The sequence below is a fragment of the Suillus discolor genome, assembly GCF_016758755.1.
Source record: "Suillus discolor strain FC423 chromosome Unknown F5147scaffold_145, whole genome shotgun sequence".
Classification (NCBI taxonomy): domain Eukaryota; kingdom Fungi; phylum Basidiomycota; class Agaricomycetes; order Boletales; family Suillaceae; genus Suillus; species Suillus discolor.
This window is the reverse complement of record NW_024541392.1, coordinates 41,085-66,543: the sequence shown is the minus strand read 5'-3', so window position 1 is coordinate 66,543 and position 25,459 is coordinate 41,085. Positions and strand designations below refer to the sequence as shown.

At 47.5% G+C, this 25,459-nt stretch overlaps 6 protein-coding genes across 6 annotated transcripts; 3 read left to right on the top strand and 3 right to left on the bottom strand.

Moving 5' to 3' along the window:
- Positions 1–1,209: 1,209 nt before the first annotated feature.
- Positions 1,210–1,645, top strand: F5147DRAFT_659219 (uncharacterized protein; the record flags this gene model as incomplete). The annotated part of the gene is made up of 3 exons (XM_041434563.1): positions 1,210–1,313; positions 1,360–1,520; positions 1,590–1,645. The coding sequence occupies 3 exons, from the start codon at positions 1,210–1,212 to the stop codon at positions 1,643–1,645; spliced, it is 321 nt and encodes a 106-aa protein (XP_041284923.1).
- Positions 1,646–5,170: 3,525 nt separating this feature from the next.
- Positions 5,171–6,528, bottom strand: F5147DRAFT_791819 (aconitase family-domain-containing protein; the record flags this gene model as incomplete). Its single annotated transcript, XM_041443078.1, has 4 exons — positions 5,171–5,502; positions 5,552–5,933; positions 5,986–6,269; positions 6,318–6,528. Coding segments are annotated over 4 exons (1,209 nt in total), but the record flags the coding sequence as incomplete, so codon positions are not given.
- Positions 6,529–7,134: 606 nt separating this feature from the next.
- Positions 7,135–7,997, bottom strand: F5147DRAFT_781634 (uncharacterized protein; the record flags this gene model as incomplete). The annotated part of the gene is made up of 3 exons (XM_041442680.1): positions 7,135–7,245; positions 7,312–7,485; positions 7,533–7,997. The coding sequence occupies 3 exons, from the start codon at positions 7,995–7,997 to the stop codon at positions 7,135–7,137; spliced, it is 750 nt and encodes a 249-aa protein (XP_041284921.1).
- Positions 7,998–14,625: 6,628 nt separating this feature from the next.
- F5147DRAFT_659215 (uncharacterized protein) lies at positions 14,626–19,889 on the top strand (the record flags this gene model as incomplete). Its single annotated transcript, XM_041434562.1, has 23 exons — positions 14,626–14,786; positions 15,109–15,208; positions 15,320–15,400; positions 15,450–15,569; positions 15,606–15,703; positions 15,781–16,379; positions 16,429–16,487; positions 16,533–16,584; positions 16,618–16,682; positions 16,737–16,907; positions 16,991–17,160; positions 17,229–17,449; positions 17,570–17,783; positions 17,859–17,963; positions 18,145–18,204; positions 18,322–18,354; positions 18,414–18,445; positions 18,503–18,517; positions 18,767–18,786; positions 18,844–19,056; positions 19,370–19,399; positions 19,448–19,712; positions 19,762–19,889. 23 exons carry the CDS (start codon positions 14,626–14,628, stop codon positions 19,887–19,889), a joined length of 3,012 nt encoding a protein of 1,003 aa, XP_041284920.1.
- A 111-nt stretch (positions 19,890–20,000) lies between these two features.
- Positions 20,001–21,383, bottom strand: F5147DRAFT_659214 (uncharacterized protein; the record flags this gene model as incomplete). Its single annotated transcript, XM_041434561.1, has 7 exons — positions 20,001–20,032; positions 20,227–20,279; positions 20,517–20,676; positions 20,740–20,781; positions 20,823–20,872; positions 20,989–21,025; positions 21,074–21,383. 7 exons carry the CDS (start codon positions 21,381–21,383, stop codon positions 20,001–20,003), a joined length of 684 nt encoding a protein of 227 aa, XP_041284919.1.
- Positions 21,384–21,917: 534 nt separating this feature from the next.
- F5147DRAFT_748607 (uncharacterized protein) lies at positions 21,918–23,362 on the top strand (the record flags this gene model as incomplete). The annotated part of the gene is made up of 8 exons (XM_041440089.1): positions 21,918–22,000; positions 22,050–22,138; positions 22,251–22,357; positions 22,406–22,599; positions 22,667–22,799; positions 22,856–22,984; positions 23,038–23,174; positions 23,239–23,362. The coding sequence occupies 8 exons, from the start codon at positions 21,918–21,920 to the stop codon at positions 23,360–23,362; spliced, it is 996 nt and encodes a 331-aa protein (XP_041284918.1).
- Between the last annotated feature and the right edge of the window lie 2,097 nt (positions 23,363–25,459).

The window sequence follows — 25,459 nt, the reverse complement described above, 5'->3', positions numbered from 1 at the left end:
CATCAGTAAATTCACACATTGCTTGAACTTCCTTTTTTGCAACTTGCTGCCGGGTAATTCCAAAAAAGGAGCGGAAAAGTCATTCATAAGAACGGTGACACCAACTTGCCATCAACTTGCCACAAGGCAATTTAAGTCGAAAAAGTAGATGCCTCCTCTTGACTTCGACTTTTTTCAAACTTTTTGTTGGCTTTTTTGGCACTTATTTGTAAAATAGCCCACATTGCAAGTAGTGCAAGTTGGGGCTACTTATTTCACACTTGTTTCGACAAAAATGACAAAATATTGCATTCAAGGATAATTACATGATAGGACTACTAAGTACTAGTGGGGAAACAATACAACTACTTGTGGCAGTGGCGACTAGATGCAGAAACGAACTCAAAGAATGGGGAGCCAGCAGCAGCAAATTTTGAAGAGGGTGAAAGGTGGGATGCGAGGAATGAAAGGCGGCATACAAGGCAGACGGCACATGAGGCAAGCGGCAGACTGCAATGAAGCAGACACTATTAATAAAAGGAAGTAAAACAAATGAAAAAAACTTACTTGGAGGTATGCGAAAGGACAGGCGAAGTTTGGACACTGAGGCAAGCGAACATTATTAGTCAAGGGAAATTTAAAAAAATGAAAAAAAACTTACTTGGAGGTACATGAAAGGACGGGCGAAGTTTCAGATGCTGAGGCAAGCAGACATTATTAGTAAAAGAAAATACAACAAATAAATAAAAACTTACTTGGAGGCCATGCGAAAGGATGGGCGAAGTTTCAGACACAGACATTTTTAGTAAAATGGAAAAAAAAACAAATAAAAAAACTTACTGGGAGGTGTGCGAAAGGGTGCGAGACCATGAGAGTGAAGTTTCAGACACTGAGGTATGGAGGTATGTGAGATGATGCATGGAAGTTAGATTGAGAGTCAGACAAGGTTGAACGTTAACGTTGAGAGTGAACTTCGTGTGAAAAACTGACGTGGTTCAAATATGACACGTGACGCGTGATGGTTCACAGCGCTCATTTTTGACAAATCCTGAAACTGCATGCGCCCATCTTTGTCATACTGACTTTAGCTTCATGCAGATTGAAGGAATCGGTTTGTATAGTTTGGGTTTGGGTACTGTACGTGCATCTATCAATTGTTCTTTCAATTTTTGCTAACTGCAGCCCTCCACACACCCCCCGGCACATCTCTCGCATCCTCCCAATCCAACCATGCCCAACTGCACCCTCCAGCACCCATACCTGGCGCCCTCCAGCACCCTCCTTGTTCGAGTTCGAGCCACGCTGATCCAAGTCATTGCCACCGCTCACAGGAAGTGAGTGTGTCGATCCTCGTTTGAGCAAGACCCATGCTGATCTAAGTCGTTTCCTGCTGTTCACAGTTCATGAGTCTGTCGATCCCCCTTCGAGCAAGACCCATGCTGATCCAAGTCGTTTCCTGCCATTCGCAGTTCATGAGTCTGTCGATCCCCCTTTGAGCTCAAGCCACGCTGATCCAAGTCATTTCCCGCTGTTCACAGTTCGTGAGTCTGTCGATCTCGTTATTGTGTTGCTACTACTGATATACATTGTACCTACACCCATATGTCTAGTACATGAATACATGGGTCACGAGTTACTACCTGCCGCGGGTTACATACCAAGTTGAACTACTTATTTACTTGCTGTACTTATTTCTGTTTCGAATACTTGAACTGACTTTTTTGATCTTATGCTACTTTTCGGCACTTGTGTGTCATACACTTCCTTTTTTGACTTGTGAAAACAAACAGCCAAGTGAATAAAGGTGAATAAGTGTCAATAAGTTAAAAATAAGTTTTAATTTTCGAAAAAAGGTCTGCCAAGAAATGTGTGAATTTACTGATGTGAGTACGATGATATAACAAAGAGGAAACTAACGATACGCACCTCAGTCATGGGGAAACGGACTGAGGTGTGTTGACGGATATTCGACGTCTTAAGAAAAGGGGAAAAGGAGTCAGGTACTGCAAAATGTCTCTGATATATATATGCCACTTGTCGTCATGTCCGGGTGGTCCGACGAATGCTATCAACTGCTCTTGACACTCCCACTCGGTGGACTAACCGGTATAGTTGGACGACAAAGTCCCATCTCCTCTCGGTGACGCATTACAGCCGGGCGAGGCAAGGCCTTCGTGAGGCTATCAGCCAACATTTCCGAGGTCGACTTGTACTCAAGCTTGATCTGATCAGTGTCGACGAGGCTGCGGATGAGGTGGTAGTGGACACGGATGTGTTTAGCCTTCTCATGGAACTTGGGGTTCTTGGAGAGGGCAAGGCTAGCTTGGTTATCACCATAGAGGAGAGGGGGATCATATAGGTCAGGATCGACGCGGAAGTCGTGGAGTAATTGGATGAGGTATAGCGCCCCTCCCGGGAGGCATTCGAGAGACCAATGTACTCTGCTTCCGTCGTCGATGTTGCAATGATGGACTGCTTTTGTGCCTTCCAGCTTATGGGCCCACCAAACAGCTGATAGACGTACGCACTGGTCGACTTGCTGTCGTCGCGGTCCGCGGCATAGTCTGAGTCAGAGTGACCAATGAGGCCTTCATCGGATAAACCAAAGACGAGCATCAGGTTCGTTGTACCATGGATGTACCTAAGTAGGTGCTTGAGTTGATGGTGATGCTCAATGCCAGGGTTCTCCATGTAGCGAGAGAGACATGACACAGCGAACACGATGTCGGGGCGAGTGGTCCTCATGGCATAGTTAAGCTCACCGATTGTGCGACGGTAGGGAATAGATGTGATGGTGGTTGCCTCGTCTTCAGTAGGAGCGCGAGTGGCCTTCTGGAGCACAATGCCGGGAGTCATAGGCGTGCCAACAGGGTTGCATTGAGACATCCCGGTGTTCTCTAGAATCTTCTCCAGGTAGGTCTTTTGGCTGATGGAGAGGAGGCGTTTCTCGCGATCACGAGTGATGTGCATCATCACGAAATTGGGGAGACAATGTTTTACCTAGATTCATTCGGCAAGATCAGAGCAAAAATACATGGGATTATATGTAAAAACAAAACTAGACAACATAATACATGAGCATGAGCAGATTGGGTCGAAAGACAGTAGATTATAGGACAACCGCAATTGTGAGGAGAATACATCACGTCTCGCAAGAATGGTCCTTGATAAATAGAAAGCTACAAATGCTTGTCACAACGACGGAAAAAAAATGAAGTTTTACAATGCATAACAATCATGATCAGAACATTGCAATTTTGCTATTGATATACAAGAAATTGTCAGATATTATAATTGCGTCCAAACGATATCATAGTTTCCCAAAAAGGCAAGAGTTAGAACTCAGCCGAATTTTGAACTACACTGAACTCTAACCGATAATCAAGATCACATCTACTACAATACTGATTCCATGGATCCAAATGAGTTCAATAGTCAACATCAGCTCAATGCTCAGGGACAAGACGATCAATCTAACAGTCAGGTGGTGAGTAGAACTGACTGATATTTTGCACCTAATTTAAAACTTTACCGTTACTAGTTAGTACTGCCTCACTCTTATGATGTCCCAGGACCATTGATTGTCACGGAATCGGCAATTGTATGTAGTCATTGTATATTGTACTTAACTGTGGCAGCTAACGAACACGATGCAGGCAATTTGGAAGGCTGCAACAGCGGCCGCTCAATCCTATATAGGCCAAAGTGTTACAGTAACATGGCATGAGTCCCCTGCCAGCAGAACAGCCCTCTGCCACCGCACAGCTATAGACGATACCGGAGTCTCACCAGCTCTATGACGATAGATGACGACAGATGATGATAGACGATAAGCGGCAACTGCCGGCTTAGATAAGCGGTCTGGACCGCACGTGACGACACATGACGACATAGGTCTAGAAGACCTATTTATGTTATCAAGATAGAAGGCAAGCCTCATGCTGCCTCATGTACTGATAGAAGGATGCCTCATGGATCCTATCTACGATAGAAGCCCGCCTCATGGACGCTATCTCTGACTCATGTAGATAAGCAGATTAGAACCCAGCTTTAGGCTGAGCTTAGATATGAAGAATAGCCTTATATAAGGTCGAAGATTAACAGTAGACATTCCTTACTTTAATCTTACTAGGTTTACCCTTGAACTCCTTGTCCCGCTAAAGCTACCTGCTCGACATCGACTCGTACCTTCAGTGACGCCTCTCACTGTCTGTAAACCGCTATCATCTCGGCGTAACCCCTCGTTAACCACCACGAGCTACGTTCGAGTACGTAACCTTTGCTTGTCTGTAAAGGCCGACGACTCTCAGCACTTGGTACCACTGTCGTGGTTGTCGCTGTTTAGATCATCCTAGTCGCACACGACCGTTTGTCGTAACACAAAGCCACCATCCTGTGCAACGACAACAAATCAGTGCAACGGAACGAGAGAGATGTTGGCTGACCCTGATGGCGCTGCAGAGAGAGCAAGAGCTGAACGACATGGTCAAATGGCTGGAAAGCGAGTGGCGGGAATTAAACGAGGTTAGAAGTGTGTTAGGGATTGGCAGAAATTAGCAACAGGACTCGGTCCAGATCATCACCGTTATCATCATCAGAGTGAATAGAGCTCGAACTTAACACCAAATTTCGCGCGGGAATCGACTCGTCGTCGCTGAGGACGATGCCAGAGTCGCGTGGCTTATACTTGGAGGGTAGCAATCCTTCCTTGCCTTTCTGTGATCGTGGAGAAGGGGTTCCCTCTGTGATGCTAATGAGTGCTGAAAATAATCGTAAGACGTCAGCAGTTCTTAATGTTATCATGCTCACACCAATCATACAACTGCAACAAAGGCGGCGACTACGAAACCACAGCCAAGGTTAGATTGAGTTAACTTTAACATCCGACTACCCTCCACGAACCTATAAAATAGCTGCACAAACTATATGCATTGATGGTCGACCACCAAGTGGGATCATCTGAGACTATGGCCATATTGGTAGAGAATAGGTGTGGGTGAGAGGCGAACTTGGTGGACGTAAGACAATGGTATTCGTACTAGTTATACCACCATCCGGTACGTAGATCAGCAAAAATTTGAGATCGGGAGATGATGACCGTTCCTGCTTTGATTGGTCGAAGGGGATATTTTTGCGTGAGGAAAGATAAATCAATCCAGGGGATCATAGTAGCCATTGGTCATAGAACATGTGTTTCGCCATTCCAAGCCATGAATGGATGGAGGAGTTGAAGACGGTCACTCTTAGGGTCAACTGCAACCGAAACGCTAGCACGGTCTCCAGGAGGGGGCTGGAAGGTGTTTTGGCTGGGGTCGTAGCCGCGAGGAGGAAGCTCATTACCAGTAGGGTCCGAGAACTTGAAAGGCTTGCCATCAGAACCAATGAGGGTGTCCGAAACCGGGTTGAAGGTGAGGTCACCAGCGAAGGCCATGGCAGTTACAATATCCGGGGAGGCGATGAAAGCGTGGGTGGCAGGGTTAGCATCATTACGGCCAGTGAAGTTACGGTTGTAGGAGGTGATAACTAAAAACCATTAGTTACAAAATGTAATATAATGAGACGAAAAACGCACTTGAGTTAACCTCGCCCTTCTTAACATCTTGCCTGTCCCATTGACCAATGCAAGGACCGCATGCGTTAGCCAGGACGAGACCGCCGACCTCTTCGAAAGCACCAATTTGACCGTCACATTCAATGGTAGCACGGACTTGCTCAGAACCAGGAGTGATCGTGAACTTGCTCTTGACACTGAGGCCATGCTCGGTAGCTTCGCGGGCAATGGAAGCAGAGCGTGACATGTCCTCATATGAAGAGTTAGTGCAGGAACCAATGAGAGCGACCTTAAGTTCTTGGGGCCAGTTGTTCTTCTTGACCTCCTCTGCAAACTTTGAGAGAGGGGTAGCAAGATCAGGAGTGAAGGGACCGTTGATGTGAGGCTCGAGTTCTGAGAGGTTCTGGGCACAAAATATCAGTCTGGATGACGAGGACATTAACAACATCACAAACAATTTCGATGTTCTGGTCGTACTCGCAGCCCTCATCAGCCTTAAGGTTGTGTGAAAAGCGCTGTGCGTATTGAGCAATCTCGGAACACTTGGTAGCGTTGAGATAGTCGACCATACGACGGTTGAAGGGGAAGAGTGAGGTAGTTGCGCCAATTTCAGCACCCATGTTACAGATAGTGGCCATACCCGTGCATGACAATGATTCGACACCAGGACCGTGGTATTCAACGATGGCACCAGTTCCACCCTTGACAGTGAGAATGCCAGCGACCTTCAGGATGACGTCTGCAAACGGTTAACTATGCAAGAGAATCAATTCGAGGACACGCGCACCCTTGGGCGTAGTCCAGCCTCCAATCTTGCCAGTAAGGTTCACACCGATGACATTAGGGCACTTCAATTCCCAAGGAATATCTGCCATGACGTCAACAGCATCGGCACCCCCAACACCACAGGCAACCATACCCAAACCTCCCGCATTCGGTGTGTGAGAGTCAGTCCTGATCATGAGTCCACCAGGGAATGCGTAGTTTTCCAAGATAAAACAAGCGAAACACTTAGACTCCGCAAAAGATCGTACAACATCAAGAACGGTTCATGATCTTGTCGCCTTGTTTTTCATGCCGTCCTCGAGATGTTTTTGCTACATGTGCATCAGTCCATCAATGAAATCAAATACTATTTCATTTGTTTGGCACATACTGATCACAGTGCGACCATCAGAAAACCTGTCATCGCCTTGCCAGCACAGGCCCGGGGAGCATGACACCTCAGTCACTCGTCAAGAAGACCGTGCCTAGACCGTCATTCAGAGGCAAAGAGTTTGGCAAGGTGTGTCCAAACCCGACCACAGCGTCCATGACATTGGGGTAACGGAGACACCAGCCGAGTCTGGGCCAGCATAGCTATGTCGATTCGACGGACTGAGACAGGACTGCATGCACAGATCCAGAGTAGCGTCGACGGAAGAATTAATTTGCTTGCGTGGGCACTGCATGGATTGAGAGATTGAGGGTCCGAAGAAGTGAGTAGCTGAACTATTGGATGCCATTCGGGCGAAAGGGTGGGGGTGGGGCTGAGAATGCAAATTGAGACAGGAGGGTGTGTGAGAAAGGAAAGGATTAGGACCGCTGGAGCCTGTGAGTCGTCTTCATGGTACAGGAAAGGGCGAACCAACAAAGGAAGTGGGCCGATTGCGATTGCGAGATACAGAAGGAAATGTTATCGGCACAGTGGGTGGCTTCATATTGGAACATTCAGCCTAGAGTGAAGTTTTGTCAGCACAATGGAATATATATAAATACCGATATTCAATGTAGCTTCTAACCTTGGGTGACGGTGAGTGGTTCACACTCTTGAGGAGTTCAATGGAAACGGGCCTTGAATGTGCCCGACGCTTAATGATATGCCCTCCTGGTGAGATAGCTTCAGTGACCTCATCCTTTAAGCTACCTTTCTGTGGCACTAGCCCAGCGTTGATAAGGAGAGATTTTTTTTCTGGCTAATAGACCGGGATTTGCATTTCCAAAGTGCAGGTAGCTTTTGTACAGGTTCTCCATCAGAATCCCGATCTATGCCCCAGTCCTCATCTGAGTCATCAAGATCTCGAATGCGCAGCCGCTTCATTGTTTCTGCCTGTTTCTTGAGAAATGTGTCGGTGTCAGCTTTACTCTTTGGTTGGGGGGTGAAGCGAGGTGCTGGCAGAGGTGGAAGATGGTGGAAGGCGATACCAGATGAAGGGTTGGGTTTTGAAGCCGAGATATTAAGAGGGGTGCACATGGCTGATGAGACGGGACGCAAAGGCGTAGAGAAGTCGCCACCGCCAGATTGCGGGGATTTGCGCTTGGTACCTACGCCCACACGATGTGCAGGCTGCGAATTGAGTGCTTGGCAGCTAGTACAGCACGATGGGAATCCTTGACTGGTGTGAGTAGTGGCTGGGTGGACACGTGATGAAAGAAAGGGAAGATACAGCGGATGAGGAAGACAGAAAAAGTGTCGCTTGATCGTCATCTAACTTGATTGGTTTAGGATGTGAGATGGGGTATAGACGGTGCACTAGATGGGGTGATTTGAATGGAGATTGTAAGAAGATATCGCTGTCATCATGATCCTGCTCCTGAGCCAGTCCATCTGCTTTATGTTGGGCATCTGCTGGAAACGATGGTTGTCATCTAAGAGGAGATGGCATCAACATTGGTGACAGGTGCTCAGATGACACCCTGAGCTTTTGGGGAGTTTGATAATGGGTTGCGCAGCATCCTGGGGATATTGGAGAGACACTCTGGTTGCGTGCTCTATTTCTGGATTTTTGGGTATTCTTATTTGATCAGTTAACTGTATCAATGCTTATATGTATGATCGCAAACTTACCATTTACCTATGACAATGAATGTTAGTTCAGGTTTTGCGCCCTTCACGCCTTTTTCCCGCCAGATATCATCGATTGCCCCTAGTAGACATGGTGAAAATAAGAAATGGCCGTCGCTGAACTGACTAATCTGTGATGTCGTCAATCTCCTCTTGTCCCGTGAGTGCGTATTCTCCTTCAGAAAGGCCACCTCGGAAGAAAATGATGCGCATGGGTGTGGCCCTGTTACGTTCACCAAACTCGAAGATTGTGCGCTTGTGATAGTTTAACCACGTGTACATATGATAGACAGAATGAACTTACATATACTAATTTGCGTAATTGGTCAATTCTTGTACGCCAAGTAAACACACGAGTAAGATACCACGCACTGAGTGCTAGACCAGTAGCACAAAGTGACATAAAACCGCGGTAAATTTTCACGTTGCGAGCAAGAGGAGGGACAAGATTCTACCACTTTGTGGTAATCCAGTCAAGCACATTGCCTTCAACACTTTGGGTAGAGCTTTTAGAACAGATGCCACCCGCCATGTCGTATTTGCTGGTAGGCGAAGCTGCAAGATAGAAGGGCCAGAGTCATTGGGATCGACCTAGTAGCTTTTGGAAGTAAAAGAGAATGTTAGACGTGCTGATTTCAAAGAATATGGTGGCATGTTAAAGAATTGTTCAGAAGACAAGCTAATGTGGTGATCAGTCATCTTGGATGAGCTTTAAAGACTACTGAAAACCCACTATGTTGTTTTATGTCGAAGGCTAATATCTTGCCCAGCAGCTTTTAGAACATTGAACTTGAATAAGCACCATAGTATGGGTGCAAAGACTTGTACAGCCCTGCTGAGGATGGTCAAGAACATAATTGGCATGATGATGGGAGCAGATTGTTATCAAGGTTTGTTGACTCATTTGAAATTTCTCTTTGGACAGTCTTCCAAAAACTTCCTTTTTGAGAAGGTCGAACTAGGAGAAGACAATGACAGAGCAGAAGACGACGAAGCTGCAGTCATGACAAGTCAAACGCGATGAGGATGAACAACTAAAATTGTATGTCAATATTATGCAGGCCATACTAGTACTGAGTCGTAACCTCTGACTCAATTTCGCCTTTTCATACCATCCTCACAGATATGGTGTTTCATCGCCGGCTTTACCCCAACTCGCATGCATTTTTTGCAGCATCTAAACAGAATACAAAATTCCCTCACTGTAATCCCATTGCAAACAGAGGAGTTGAGTCTGTTAAGCAATTCTATTTGCTCTTTGTGGGTCCACTGGAGTTCAACAGGTAGTATTTCCCACTCTTTTTCATCCAGTCAGTGAAACTTTGGTGCTACAGATTTCAAGTACGTACTTCTTCGAGGATACTGGCAGGTGGCTAAAGTTGGTTGCATGAAGAACTTGTCTATTTTCACTGTGTGACGTTGAGTCTGAGATTCTCTTGAGCACGAAAGACACTGACATTGGTATCCGCATATATCAGATGCGCATCTTACAGTCCAATCAGCCTTCTTGATATCCTTATTCCACCAAGAGTACACGGCAGACTCTACATACGCCCCTCTTCCACCACCATCGGCACACAGGCAGCACGGGTACCTAAAATTGTATGCATCACGGTGGTCCTCTAGGTTGGATGGCGGAATTTTCTTCCCGTCGCTGTTGGCAGGCCTGTGTTTTTGTGGAGCGGTGTTATACGTCAACATTCACGTAGGATCTGGTGGTGTCTCACCAAAACCAATCAACCATGGATTGCGAGGTCCTATCATAGTGTAGGAGGGCGACATGGCAGGTCTTAGCCTCCGCAATCAGTCTACCTAACCTCCGAGCAGTTTCATGATTTTCAGGTGGGGCAGTGATGATAGAGGAAGGCGAAGACGGGGCTTCCATCGAGTGGTTTGGTGCAGCAAGGACACGTCTTCTACGCTGCTTTTATAAGGCTGGGACCTATAGCAGTATGACGGCCTATATTACCATCGCCAAGTGCACCGGCCAGTGACCTGCCAGAGTTATTGGCCTGGAGCCTGGCGCTGTGACGGCAGTTCAGTAACTGTGGTGGCCAGTGCTAGCGCCCAAGTTTATTATGTTAATGCTGCCGAATTCATACGCCCAATTGTAATTTCGTCCAATCCTTTTAGCATTAGGCTCTACCATATTCTTACCTTGTCAGTCCTTCCTCCCTATGGCCCCGGATTGGGCAGATACGTCGTCAACTCCAACCCCCTTCAGATGCACCTGTACATGTGAGTTTCAACAAGAGAGCGCCTACACTAGGCATCAACAATCGTGCACAAAGGGCAAGAAGCAATTGTTCTCCGCCTTATCCAAGGCAAAGGACCTTTTGGGTTCTATAAAACGGCCACGAGTGGACCGTAGCCATGGTAGGCCGCATGCAGGCCTCAACATAGTGTCTTCAAGTGTGCATCTGTCTGCTAACTCAATTAATGGGAGATCCGGTGCAGATCCTTCTTACGCGTGTCCGACTCTGTCAAGAATGCCCTCACAGAACGACGTTCCGCATGCAGGTTCCTTACCGCAAGAAAATGCATTGTCCTCAGCATTCGATACTGGTCTTGGCTCTGTGCCTATAGAAATAGATGGAGACCAGGACTTGCCACTGGCGCAGTGGAGGAGCCGACGAGTTGATGTCCCAATGCCGCTACGCTATAGGCAGTACGAGGATGTACTTCCTCAGCCTCCCCCAAGCATTATGCCTGGCCATACCAATCCAGCACCCAGACTTAGCCCACCGGTAAATCATACAGACGCATCTACCAGCGCTCATGCTTCTTTGCAACTACCCCCATTCTGTATGGCTAGGAACGTCTTCGGACTGGTACACCAATTCTTCTCATCCACACCCCCATCCCACGACCCAGAAGAAGCCGTAACACTCCAAGATATCAGCTTTGTCCAAGCTGCTACTTCAGCAGAGCCAGATGCTCGCATCGAGTATCACAATGTTTCATTTCACCCTTACCCCAACAAATCCTCTTTCGAGCTCGGCCATTGGTACTGGCATGGTGGTGCCCAAAAGTCTCATCAAAGCTTCAAGGAGCTCATTGGCATCGTCGGAGATCCAGATTTTCATCCTGACGATGTCCGGAGTACGCCATGGGACGGAATTAACTCGAAGTTAGGTGCGAGCGTTCAGGATGATGAGGGGGACGAATGGGAGGATGAGGAAGCGGGTTGGCAGAAAACACCAGTAACCATTGAAGTACCCTTTTCTCGAACGACAGCTCAGCCAGGTGCTCGACCTTACATCGCAGCAAACTTGTACCATCGCTCTCTCACCTCCATCATCAGGGAAAAGCTGTCAAATGCTCAGGATGACGAATTGTTCCATTATGAACCTTACCAACTGCGATGGAACGCTCCTCACCTTCCTCATGAAGTCGACATTCAAGGTGAACTGTACACCTTGCCGGCCTTTATGGATGCGCACCGAGAACTTCAAGAGTCCCCTGGAGAGGCAGGATGTGACTTACCACGAGTGGTTGTTGCACTCATGTTTGGTCAGACGCCATGCACCTGACAACATTCGGTAATGCGAAGCTCTGGCTGGTATACATGTACTTTGGAAATGAGTCCAAATACCGCCGTTGTAAACTGACCTGCAACTTGAGTAACCATGTGGCCTATTTTCAAAAGGTATGATGCCTCTTCTGAATTGATTCCCTCCTTAATGTTGAAGCTCACATCTTGGCAGCTTCCGGACTCGTTCAAAGACTTTACAGGCACCTATACTGAAGGCAAGGGAGTTGGTCGGGAATGCACGACCCATTGCCAACGCGAACTATTTCAAGCTCAATGGAGGGTCCTGCTTGACGATGAGTTTTTAGCGGCGTATGAGCATGGGATCGTGCTCCTGTGCTGTGATGGGATCAAACACAGGTTCTACCCGCGAATATTCACATACTCGGCGGACTATCCTGAGAAGTGAGTGAAACTTATTCATAAGAAATCCGAGCTCACAAAGTCAGGGTTCTTGTTGCAACTATTTGGCAGCTGGGAGGTTGTCCTTGCCCACGGTGTCTGATACCAACCGTTCGGCTCCAACATCTGGGGATGAGTCGCGATCGGCAACAACGTTCAACACTGGCACGGTCCTATGCCTCAAGGAGTCAGCCTGTTGCCGCAGCACGTAGTCTCATCTATGAGAGGAATTATGGCGTTGACAGTACGGCAATCGAGTCGCTTCTCAAGCCTGAATCGTGGGTACCGAACTCAGTGAGCATGATCATAGGTCTTGTTGGTCCCCTTTGCTTATCATTGACTAGAATGCGCTGTCAGACAGCCTTAGTTCATTTGGATTCAATGTGTTTGCTGCGCTTGTGGTCGATCTTCTGCACGAATTTGAGCTTGGGGTATGGCGCATGCTCCTGCTCCATCTGCTAAGAATTCTTTGCGCATTGGACAAGAACCTCATCCACGAACTTGATAAGAGGTGTCAAATTTGTGTCCAACAAAAGCCCAGTGTCTCATTCCTATCTCTGACAGGTACAGGCAAGTCCCCCCATTTGGGTCAGCAACTATTAGATGGTTCTCTTCCAACACCTCCGAAATGTCCAACATGGCTGCACGGAACTTCGAAGATCTTCTACAGGTTTGTCTTTGGGATGATTCTCGATAGGTATTTGTGAACTAATTTTGTACAAGTGCTCTATCCCGGTCTTTGAAGGCCTCCTCCCCAACGCTCACAACAAAATCCTTCTCGATCTCCTTTTCATCATGGCCCACTGGCATGGACTTGCTAAATTACGTATGCATTCTGACCTCACCCTACAGGTTCTCGACCAGCAAACGACCAACCTCGGTGAACAATTTCATCAATTTAAGACGAAGGTGTGCAATGCATATCACACCCAGGAGCTCGATCGTGAAGTTGAATCACGATCACATCGGCAGGCAAAAGAAACTGCCAAACGGGCGGAGAAATACACGTTGGATAGCATTGGGCAGGGAGCTGCAGCTCGAAGGCCTAGGTCAGGTGCCGATGCTAAAGGGAAACAGAAGGCGAACCTGGAGCAACCGCAGGGTGTGCCTCAACTGAGGCAACCGAGGAAGAAGAAGTCGTTCAACTTCCATACCTACAAATTTCATGCGTTGGGGGATTATGTAACCTCCATCCGTCGGTTTGGTACCACAGATTCTTACAGCACAGAACCAGTAAGTCCTCAACGTGCTACCCTTCCGCTTTCCAACTAAAATGCTATTAGGGAGAATTAGAACACCGTATGCCGAAATGCAGATACCGCCGAACCAATCACAGGGACTTCGTTCACCAGCTAGCTCAGATTGAGCGCCGTCAAACACACTTACGCCGTATCAAGCAACGGCAGCGAAAACGGACCCCTGATGTGAAGTCAGACGAAACTGCGAGCGACCCCCAGTTGCACCATCATATTGGGAAAAGCGAGAAATTTTTTGAAGAGCTTGGCCATTACCTCCATAGTCATGCAGGAGATCCGGCTATGAAGGTATCTATATTTCTTGTAACTCAGTCGCCATTCTGACTTGTTGCTTAGGACTTCCTACCGCGTTTGAAAGATCATATTCTGGATCGCATTAGGATCTCTGAACCTTCCTTGGAGACACCCCCTCATTCTGACCATGAACATTTGTCAATTCTTTTCAAGCGTGGACGAATTTATCATCACAGCCTCGTACGATTAAATTATACTACGTACGACGTCCGACGGGCTCAAGATGTTATTAACCCGAGGACGCCTCATTGCAATGTTATGCTACTCCAGCACAGTGATGGCGATGATGGCAACTACCGATACGCGAAAGTCCTGGGCGTCCATCATGTGAATGTCGTTTGCGCGGAGAACGTGTACGAAGCTCGCTGGGTGGAATTTCTGTTCATTTGGTGGTACGAATCAGTCCAAAGCCACGCATGGGAAACGCATGCATTAGGTTGTGTTCGCTTCCTACCTTTGGAGAACCCTAACGCCTTTGGATTTGTGAACCCAGGAGATGTTCTAAGGGCATGTCACATTATCCCGGCTTTCTCTCTAGGCCGGCGTAACCCAGATGTTGGGATTTCCCCTCTTGGGGGAGACAAACACGATTGGAAGGAATACTACATCAACAGGCAAGCGATTTTCATTGAATTCTCTGCGGAACTTACGATTTAATAGTTTCGTTGATCGGGACATGCTCATGCGATTCCATTTTGGTCTTGGTGTAGGCCACGTATACTCGCATAGGCCAGGGTCCTTAAATGAGGGTCATAGGCCAGCACCACACCCCCAGATAGCCGCCGCAATGGAAGATAGACATTTAGAAGGTGAGGAAAGCCCTATGGACGTCAGCCATCCTGGTGATGACGAGGACGAGGGCGATCATTTTGGTGTCGAGGAGCCGGATTTCTTTGAGCTGGGAAAGAACACAAGCGGGGAGTCACTCATCAATGCACTTGATGAGATGTTCGTTGAGCATGTCTTCGATTACGAAAATTAATGTTCCATTACAGCGATGACTCCTATTCTGATCGAAGAATATATACTTACTGGCTGATTTTCAGCTCAGTGCCATTCTTACCTGACTGTTGCTCTTACCGATATGGTAGGGCGCAGCTTGCATGCTAAATGCTGGCTGATCCCTCACTAGCTATAGTTTTTCCTGGCCATCACCTGGCCATCAATGGCCAAAAAATAATTGATTGTAGCCTTCGCTAATCGATGATCAGCGTTGTCAATTCACAGATAGTTACTAACTTCGTTGGCCATACTTATAGTCCCTCATCAGCCACCACTTCCCCCAACCGGATACAGTTTCATCAATGATCCCAGTGTGGCTATATGTTCCACAAAGACCAGAAGTTCTTCAGCAACTTGTGCAATTGAACGTAAGTGCTAGACTCTGTACTACAGACCATCCGCTGATGGCCCTCCCTCTAGCATGAAGAGGTTCGCCAACGCCCATCGACCGTTGTTTCTTTTTAACTTGCTAATTTCAGCACGCATTTGTCATGTTGACTAAGGGATCATACGACCTCATCGGATATCTAGCTGATCACTACCAGATCAGTCCAATCTATGTGAGTCTTCCTCAAAACCAATGATCCCATCTCATCGTATTCATTCCAGTGTGACACCGCTTTAAAGCAGGGTCAACCTTGGCTTCATCAACTTTACCAGATTGGGTGGCTGATTCTCGAGGAGGCGGATACCACTCAGCTTGTTCTTCATGCTTTATTCCACATGATGGTGAGAGCTTTGTTATGCTAGACAGTTCACCTTTAGAAGAGAGAACCTAGCCAGCCGGTGGTGCTTATATCAGTGCGATCAGCTCCACTTATTGTAGACCTAATTCCCAAGGTGTTCCACTGCCAACGTGGTCGGTAAGTGTCGTTCGTTCTTAACACTCTTATATGGCATTTATAGTGTTACATCGATAGCTCGAAAACTTACGGGCAAGATCAGTTCAATTCCACCCTGCACCATTTCCGTATGGTTATCCGCCCCCTGCATATCCCACTGCCACCCCAACAGCACAATCTACGTCCGAGGCCCAGGCCTCCTCCTCAAATATTGTCAAGACATACCCCTTAGATACACCCCTGTCCTCCGATGCATTCTCTACCATTGACCTCCAGCCCATGTCCAACGCGGACTTGGATTTTGGCTACCAACACTGGGGGTTATCTACTACCACATCTATCAGCAGCGTCAGCGAGTCAACATGGCCAGTGTCAAATGAACTGATAGAAGCATCTTACAAGCAGCCAGTCCTCAACAACTTTCATCCTGATCTGCAATGGAGAGACAAGAACGCTAGCGAGTGGACTAACTTAAACCAGTCACAAAGATCGACCCTTAACCGTGAAATGAAGCAATCCCTTTGGCCACGTATCGTGCTGCTGACAAGGTGGCTCTTCATGGGAGCTTTGTGGATAGGGCAGGATAGAGACTCACTCAGTGTCTCTCCGGCGGACGTAAGGCGTTTGATCACCAACAGCTTCCTTATCGCGCTTGATATGATAAACACCAGCTATGAGGAAATGCTCGCACAGCAAGGTGGGCGCCTTGCATCCTAGGCACAATGAGTCGCTAACATTTTGGCCAGTGATTGTCATTGAGGATGGACAGACCGTCTCTGTAGGATGGAAAGCATTCCGCGTGAATGTATGCCTCTCTTATCTTTGTTCACTTCCTAACTAATAAAAGCAGTTGGCTAAGACCCTTGATAATGTGAAGGCAGAGCTAAGGAAGGTGATCAAAGGTGCGATGTCAGCGTACACCAATTTTTGCCAAGTGCACAATATGGAAGAAAGAATCAACTACTTCGTTTCGCTTTTGAACTCTGACAAGCGCTATCAAGTATGAGGCCGGAGACTGCACTAGCTCAATTTAACCTTACCTTTCGTTCTTCAGGTGCAACAGGCCATTTCAGAACTTATAGTGGAGCAACTTTTCAGAGAGCTCCTGTGGGCATCCCTACTCCATCCGATCAGTGGGTTGGGAGATGAAGGCCGCAATGGGAGGGTAGCGGATCTCTTTCCAGAAGAGATACTTTCAAAGTTCAAGTGCTTGGCGCAACAGCCGGTGTGCAACCTCTTAACCTTCATAAGCTCCCCTTCCCTCTGTCCTTGCTTATCGAAATAATAAACGCCGCGTCGATAATTCAGATCTACAGCACCATGACTGTGGTCTTGAAGGAAATAAACCCGAGCAACATCGACTATCATACACCAGACATAATGCACGTCATCATTATGTCGGCCTTGGACGAGATGTATGCACAGCCCCACCTGTATCCCGACTTCAGAGGCGCGGTAATGGCCCTTCCCTTCCTAACGTGAGTATTCTTTTTCGTATGCTGCATTGCCGTTTAGGCATCATGTGTTCATTACAATCTACATTCAGGGAGCGTAACGTCCTGCCCATCGAGCCCAAGTCGCAACGCCCGGGATTCGTCTCGAATAGGTCAAGAAGGAGGAGAATGTTGGACGTTGTCGATATCAACACTCAGTCAAATACTAATGATGCTAGCATGGACGTGTTCGGCGAAGTTCCGAATAATGGTGGTTTTACCTATGAAAAGTCTCTCAGATCAGTATGGGATGTACCCGAATCATACTTCACAGGTGCTTAGGCTGTAGTGTTCCTTCTGTTCTTGTACCAATTTTTTACTGTACACTGTACTACTACCAACCAGCCAGCTATGACATGTAACATGTAACAGAACATTTGTATTATAAACACAGTCTGGGGAACAAGTCTGTCACAGATTCCGGTAGTGCAGTGTCAGCCGCTCGGCTCAATTTGGTCGGAGTTTTGTTATGTCAGCTATAGTTGTGCAGCATGCACACTGCACAGACAGTTCTTCTCAACGTTCCTCATAACTTTTTCGTCCCCCGATGGCTCTTTCGTGCCTGCTACCCGCCGCCCTTATCAAGCACGTTCCCATTCTCCATCCAGGTTTGCTCATTGGCTCTCCGAGCCTTCAAGATAGCTTTGAAATCTGTCTGATCTATACTTCACATTGGGCGCAAGTGAGAACCTCGAAGCAGCACCCCCTCAGCGGCTGTATGTAACCCGAAGATACTCCGCCCCACAGACCCACGTTTCAACCGAACCCTGCGTTAGTGATGCAAACAAGTGAGTTTTGCTTGGCAGCCTGCATTTGACCCTTTACCGCATTTTTGGATAAGGTCACCATTTGTCTTTTGCATACACTGAATCGATACACATTCGTGTGTTCGAGATGCATTCTTTGTATTAAAGTTGGCCATAGTCGTAATGCATGTACTAATAACTCAGCTTCTTAGGTCAGTTCTAGATCTCGTCTAAGAAGTCCCTCGATTTACAACGACCCTTCCCCACTCTCCTGTTTCAGCAAGTACGTCACTCATCTTGCCCACGAGTCTATCATTTGGCAGGTCGGGCTTGGTCTCCTTAGCCCACCAATTCCCTTGCACTTTTAGTATGACCTTTTACATGCTTACAGTGAACTTAGGTCTTCCGTCTTTGTCTCAGGATACATCTCTAGGTGTATATATGATCGTGTATTGATTCGCAGCACATGTGACTATACAATCTTCTATGTAGGTCCTGCGCATCTGGTGCACTCAGTGTCACTTGTGAGTCTGAATAATGAAATAATGACGACACTATTTGACTCTTGTTGATACGGCCAGTGCGTTTGATGGCCAGTGAGTTTGATGGCCAGAGTTTTTGATGGCCAGAGCTTCTAACCAGTAAAGCATCCGCGTCTCCGCAATTCTCAGGCGTTCAATCCCCGTTTATGAATAAATAGTATCACCACGCCTTGCGTGCTTTGCACTGTACATTCATCATGTCAACCTGCCTTTCACCGGAGGTATTTGATTACTCAAGTGCTCGCGCGAGCATTTTCGAGCTCTCAAACGCACTAGGCAATAAATTTTTAGATACCTACATAGGATTCATAGCAAGCCAGAAGGTCGGTTGGGTAGTTTCATGCCCTTGTGTTTTTTTTAAAAAAAAAGATAACATACAGCTCCGGACAGAACTATACGTCCTGTCATTCTTGCTGAAAGATCGCGTCTATCCTGGCAATCTTTGGGAATTAGTCGGGGAGCGCAGTATAGAGGCGACGCAGGAGGAAATTCTGCGAAGACATCAGAGCACCTGTACCAGTAGGGACGACGAAAGGCATGCAACCATAGAGCAAATGCTCATGGATGAGAGGAAGAAGCGGTGTCAGATGGAGGTGTCTTTATACAGTCAGGCTATCGAACTATTGGAGCAACATCGGATGTGTGAGCTTCTTTCAAATTGCATGTGAATGTACGGTCTAAACCCTCCTGCTATGCGTAGCGCGTCTTGGCATTCGACCTAGGCATGTCATCAGGCCTTCCCCACCAAACTCATGGCAAACAGTTGTACCAACACACTGTGCACCTTTACCCTGTGCACCTTTGGCCTGCTCGATAACAACATGAGGAATGTGGGAGGCTTGGTTGACGAGGGACGATACCCACCTCATTTCAGTTGCAGAATCTGAAATTTGGTTCGCCTCGCAGGAAGAAAGGCAAGCGCCCATCAGTTTGAATGTCAGTAACGCGACAACCTGCTTAGCTATTCTCACTGCATCTCTACAGTGCATTAGCCCCTCATTACCCCTCTCGAGCACATGGGTCACCACCGATGTCCAAGAGGCCTTTTACAATGCATTCCAAGAAGAACTGAACATGCAGGCAGAACTGATGACGATGTCCCTCGCTACCAGGCACAATAACACCTATCTGCGCAACCTTGGGCTGGATTTACTAATCCTGCAGTCCAAGACGCGCTGCACCGAAGCTGAAATTGAACTCTATAACGTGGCCATTGAAAATGCCCATGGGTTTGATCTCTGTGGCAGCAGTAGGTACAAGCCGATCATATTCCCTTCCATTAATTGATGCCCTAGCAGGTTCAAAAACACCCCTCGACAGAACCATTCGAAGACCTCTATGCAAGGCAGTGCACTGTTACAACGAGGACGAGGAAGTTGACGATGGTTCAGAGGGCTATGAAGACTATGAAGACTGGAAATTGTGAAGACTTCGACATTCGATGATGTCAACTGAGTAGTCTGGACTCTGGACTGGGATTATAATGTTATCTTTTTTTTTCGCATGGAATTGTTTTTTTGGCCCTCCCACCGGCGCCCTAGCCTTCATGAATTATTTTTGCCTTGTATTCTGCATTGTATCAACCATATGAAACAGTAGTGTGTAAACAGTGTAACAGTGGAGGCCGTTTGGAGGCCGTTAGTAACAAAACTCAATATGCAATGGGCTGAGTCAACTTTCGCTTCTATTAGCAGGAATCTCAACTTGAAGCTAATTTAACTATCTTCGAGTAACTCAGATATTGATAAAGTGCCTTCACATACTACCTTCGTCTTGTTCACCACTATCTCCCCCTCCCCTTCCCCAACAATCTGTACTATGAGCTCATACTAGAAGACTGCCACGGCATGGTCAGGGCAGAGATTTTGAAAGAGACTGGGACCAGAAGTGACGTGAAGTTGCGGTGTTCTACTGGTAAGCAATTCTTCTGGACGTTGGCTTGACTGAATTGACCAGAAAGTCTACCTAATCGTGATGGACAGTCTGGGGGCGTGTCAGCCGCTCGGATCAATTCGGTCGGAGTTTTCATTCATACATCACGACGCGTGCATACCTTCGTGACTCAGGCTGCATAGTCCTCAACATCCTGCTGCTCATGGGGTGCTGCGAATGATCTGGGAATTGGAACGGAGAGAAACTCATCCAGTATTTCAGTGCAAGTGCCTGAACAGGATCGTTGATTTTACTCCAGCATGTTAGCCTCCATCGTGGGGCTGGAGAGCAGATCGAGTACAAGATATGATCAAGCTCAGCCTATTCAAGTTGAGACTCCTTACCTCGCATCATACGTGAGACTTCAACATTCTGTTTGGGCGTCACTGATCCAGCGATATTCATAGATGTTACCAATCGCCCATACCGATGCAAAATTCGTGCTCGCGGGCTTTGCCTATCTTGCGGGTTCCACCTCTATGATGAGGTACATTTGTATCACCTGATTTGAGACATTGACTAATGAATTAGGGAGATGCTACAGATCGTAGTTCACCGCGTTGAACAATAGCACGATCACCCTCTGCATTTACTCTTGGTCCTGAACCTCGGCATTGTCACAGTATTTGCCTGAACGGTATGGTCAGTTTGCTTCACGGAAACGTGTTTTTGACGTACTTTGAGCAGGAGAGGGAGCATTCCATGAGATCTGATGTGGAGGGTAAGTGCTGACTCCTTCCGGTGCATATTCCTCCAATACCCTTGCCCGATAGCTTTCCTCCAACCAACGAAGTCTATACTTTTGATACAGCTGTTCCAGCCTTGAGTTGATCTTCTCCGCCAGCTGCAGTCGCTCTTTCAGCTTGGCCATGGAGTCTACCTTGTCTTTCTCGTGCTCGTTTGCAGGCTGAGGAGCCCCGCCGTTCCACAATGTGGCATCAACACTCGCCTCACTACTCCATGATGAGCTTCGGGAACGGCTGGTCATGTTTATGGCGAGTTCTTCGCCGCTTTCAGTAGCACCATGCACTAACTCGATTCTAAGTAAAGCTGTCAGGATGTTTCAACACAAGGTGGATGTTATCTGGCTTGCCGTAGGTTCAAGTCGATACTGCGTCCTCGCAGTTTTAAGGTTTGACGCCCGGATTGTGGCATATCGAGCTTTAGGTGAGCGTATTCTACCGGTGGCGAGCTGCAACGAGCAAATGCAGAGGGAGCTATACACTTCATGATGGCGTGCCCCGTTTTCTTCTAATCATCAACTTACAAACTCTCTATCCTAGCTCAAGGTTGACACGTTGTGGTACACAGCTGACAGTTGGGCCGAGATCGCCTGGCCACTGTTTGGCTGCCATTTACCGTGGCCAGCTTCTGCTGTCATTATCCTATGGCCATTCTTTGCCATCATTCATTTCAGCCACCGCTGGCCGCCAGCTTCCCTGGGTATTACGTATAGCAAGCCCTAGAGATCAAAGCTACTTCCGGTCTATTTGCGAAACCTGGGATACACTTCCTTCCTTTCATGACCATCCAGGACGCCACCTCCAGCATCCCGAGCAAACACGGCTCATTGGCCTTATCAATGGCTCCTCGAAAAAGGCGTAAGTAGTCCCCATGTTGACCACAAGCTACATAGCCTCATTCCATCCCTCAGCTCCTCATCTGATCCACTTGTCTTCCACGGACGCCACTTTGGTCGAACGGTATTTGCGTTATGCAACTACCCTTCCCTACTCACCAACGGTATCTTGAGACTTGAGCAAATGGAGGATACCCCATTAGGAGGACTTTCCTGCTGAGTGAATGAGTATTTGTGCATTTGGTATTCGCCTTATGACTGACGTGCTTGGCAGAGAACAACGAGAACATTGTGTCTTTGAGCAGCTCTTGGACTCCTACCCTGGCCTTCTGGAGCGCTTGAAAGGTGGATCTGAGGAAGATATCCTTCACATAGGAGAGCTGGTACGCTTTTTTCAGTGTAGCAAGAGAGAGAGTTCTTATAATCTACAGGTCGGCAAGGGAGCCGCAGGCGCTAGAGGCGACGATACAAAGACGTTGAAATCTGCGATCCTTGACTGGATTTCCCTGAAAGGAGAAGCGATACAGCCCCCTTTACACAGAAATTCCAAGATTGACCGTGGTTTTAATCACGAACTTACGGGATCACTTCTTTGTCCCGCTGGGTTGGATTGGAATGACCCCCAGTATGTTGCGATCTTCCAACATTTGTGCAGCCCTGAAATGCTTTTTGTACTTCTCTACATCAAAAAGGACCAAAGAGAACCTCCGAAGTGGCGAGATGCTTGTTTGTGGGGATCAGTGGCCCATCTTTTTGTACGCCCAGCACGTCTATGATCCTGAAGATCCGTGGTCCGGTCTTCTTAGGAGCCGCTTGCTGACATGTGTGAGTGCGCGTCCGTTTTTTTCACATAATCTATTTACTACACGGTATTGCACCAGGCCTATAAGCATGTTTTCACGTCTCCGAGTTCGGTTGACAAGGAGCCGAAGGCCATGCGATCCGGGAATGCTCATCTCCATGGAATGAATTCTGTCACCATAGCCTCCATAGCCTATATTGCCACTCAGGTTCGTCGAGCATCATGCTTCTGCAGCGGAACCATTTTAACATATCGCTGAAGGTGCGATTCGCTCTCAGCTCATCCTCAGTGTTCTCACAGACCGACACAACCACAGACTCCGAGACATTTTACCATAGCCTTCTAGACCTCTTAGAAGACCCTGAGGAATCCCAGGAAGTTGACAAGCTGCTGACCTGGTGAAATCGGTATTTTTGTCACCTTTCACTTTCATCATGTCACGAAGGCTGATATGTTCCATAGTCAAATTTTTCCTGCTTCCTCTGCCGCCAGAAGACCTATCAGCGCCAACAGCACCTTATCCAAGATCCGACAAAGGTGCATTGCCCTCAAACGAGCTGCAGTTCTGGATAACATCCATTCATAGTTTTAATTATACTATTGTCTGTTCATAATCAATATACATGCGACCTCATGACAACCTGTTTTAAAATGAGATCGTGTTTTGCAGCGGCCAAACATTATGCTTGCACTTGGATGGATGGAAATAACAAGCTAACATTGCATGGGATCACTATAGTTTGCCTGCATAGTGATAGAAGGGACTGAATTGCCAGTACCAGCGCCATGGCACCTTTGACATGATGCAGCCAAGCTTTCGAAGATTCTGTCTGACGATGTCGTTCAAGGAGTGTTTGCAATTTTTTTCTTGGTTCGCTCATTTTACATATGATGGCCATAACTAAGTAATCGCTGACGGAGGGCACCGCATTGTCATACCTCCGCACCTTGGGACTGAAGGCAGCCCCCATCCAAAACAGTCTGGCCTTGGAAGGTTCCAGCATCTAGACAGAGAATGCAGAGCACAAAACAAACAACTGACTTTGTGTATGGCTATCATATGCCATCAACATTGGCTGGTTCAATAGCGCATTGCCGCTTGTAGCCTGAATTATGTACTTCGCAGATATGAGCAACGCAGGCCAGCATCACGATGTCATACCTAACGTGAGCACCAAGTAAATTCTTGTCGACGGTGCAATGGCAAGCTCCCTTGCATAAGGAAACCGGACTGACATAGCTTAGTGATTCATCGTAGAAACTCGACACTCTTGGGTTGTAGGCAGTGTTGGTCCAATATAGTCCGGCCATGTAAAATTTTAACCGTCACTGACATCTGTTCAGAGATTTCGCAGGAAATAAAAACAATCAAAGATTACATGGCATGATCAGGGCAGGGCATAAATGTGGTGTATTGCTGCTGGTCATCAACTAGGTGACAGTGGTCGCTCTCGACAACTGAACCTTTCAGTTGTCACGGCAGGTAGGTGTTGCAATATGCACAATCTTGGTGGCAAGCTGACAGGCCATTGCGACTAGACTGTCACGACTGTGGATTTGGTGGGTTCCATCCAACTAAGTCCGGGTATATAAAGCTTTTTCATATGGGGTACAATTATGATGAATATTGTGCAGATTTTAGATCAGTTAAAGCTTGCTAAGAAATTATTGTAGTCGAGTCGGTTACCTGATGATGCCGAGGAAGTGTCTAGCAGGGCCGAGATCTGCAAGATCAAAGCGCTGCTTGAGTCGTACTTTGAAGGAGTTCAGGTAGTCGCGAGAATTCGATGCGGCGAGCATGTCATCGACGTATACGACGAGCCAAATAACCTTGTCTCCTTCATGGAGGACGTACAGACTGTGATCAGCCTCGCTTTGAACAAATTTGAAACCTTCCCTCCGCAGATACTCGTCAAGCGTCTGGTTCCACTCATAGTCGGCCTGCTTCAACCCATATAACACCTTTTCCAGCTTCCAAACCCAGTCCGGATGTTCCAGATCCTCGAAACCAGCTGGCTGCTTGAGGTATATGTCCTCCTTGAGTTCAGTGTTAAGGAAAGCTGTACGTACATCCATCTGGTCTAACTCAAGGTCGAACTTCGCTGCCAGTGCAAGGAGGATTTGAATGGTGTCGTACTTAGCGACTGCTGCGAAGGTCTCCGTGTAGTCGATCCCCTCAACCTGAGTATAACCCTGCGCAACGAAACGAGCCTTGTGCCGAGTGATGTTGCCATCCTCGTCTGACTTCACAGAGAATACCCACCTGGATCCAATGGCCTTCCTCCCTTCTGGAAGCGGCATCAGGCGGTGAGTCTTCAAGTCTCGCATGGACTGCAGTTCTGACTTGCAGGCATCTGACCATAGTGGCCACTCGGGTAGGGATCGTGCCTTGTTGATGGATTCTGGTATGATGGGTTTGGGAGGTGTAGGAGTGGAAGGTGAGGAGGGAGGTGTAGGAATGGAAGGTGCATCTGTCGATGTGTGCATTGCGGACTCGTTCGGCTCTGGTACAGCCTCTGGGGGTACTGGGACGTAGGTCCAGCGCTCAGCTACTGGAATGTGTTTGGTGGGTATGGCCGTGGTGCTGGGTCCGCTCAGATCAGTCTGACGTGTCGGCTGATGTGGGCGTGTACTTCGGCATAGAGCTGGTGGTGCTGGTGCATCAGGAGGTGGTGCTGGTGGC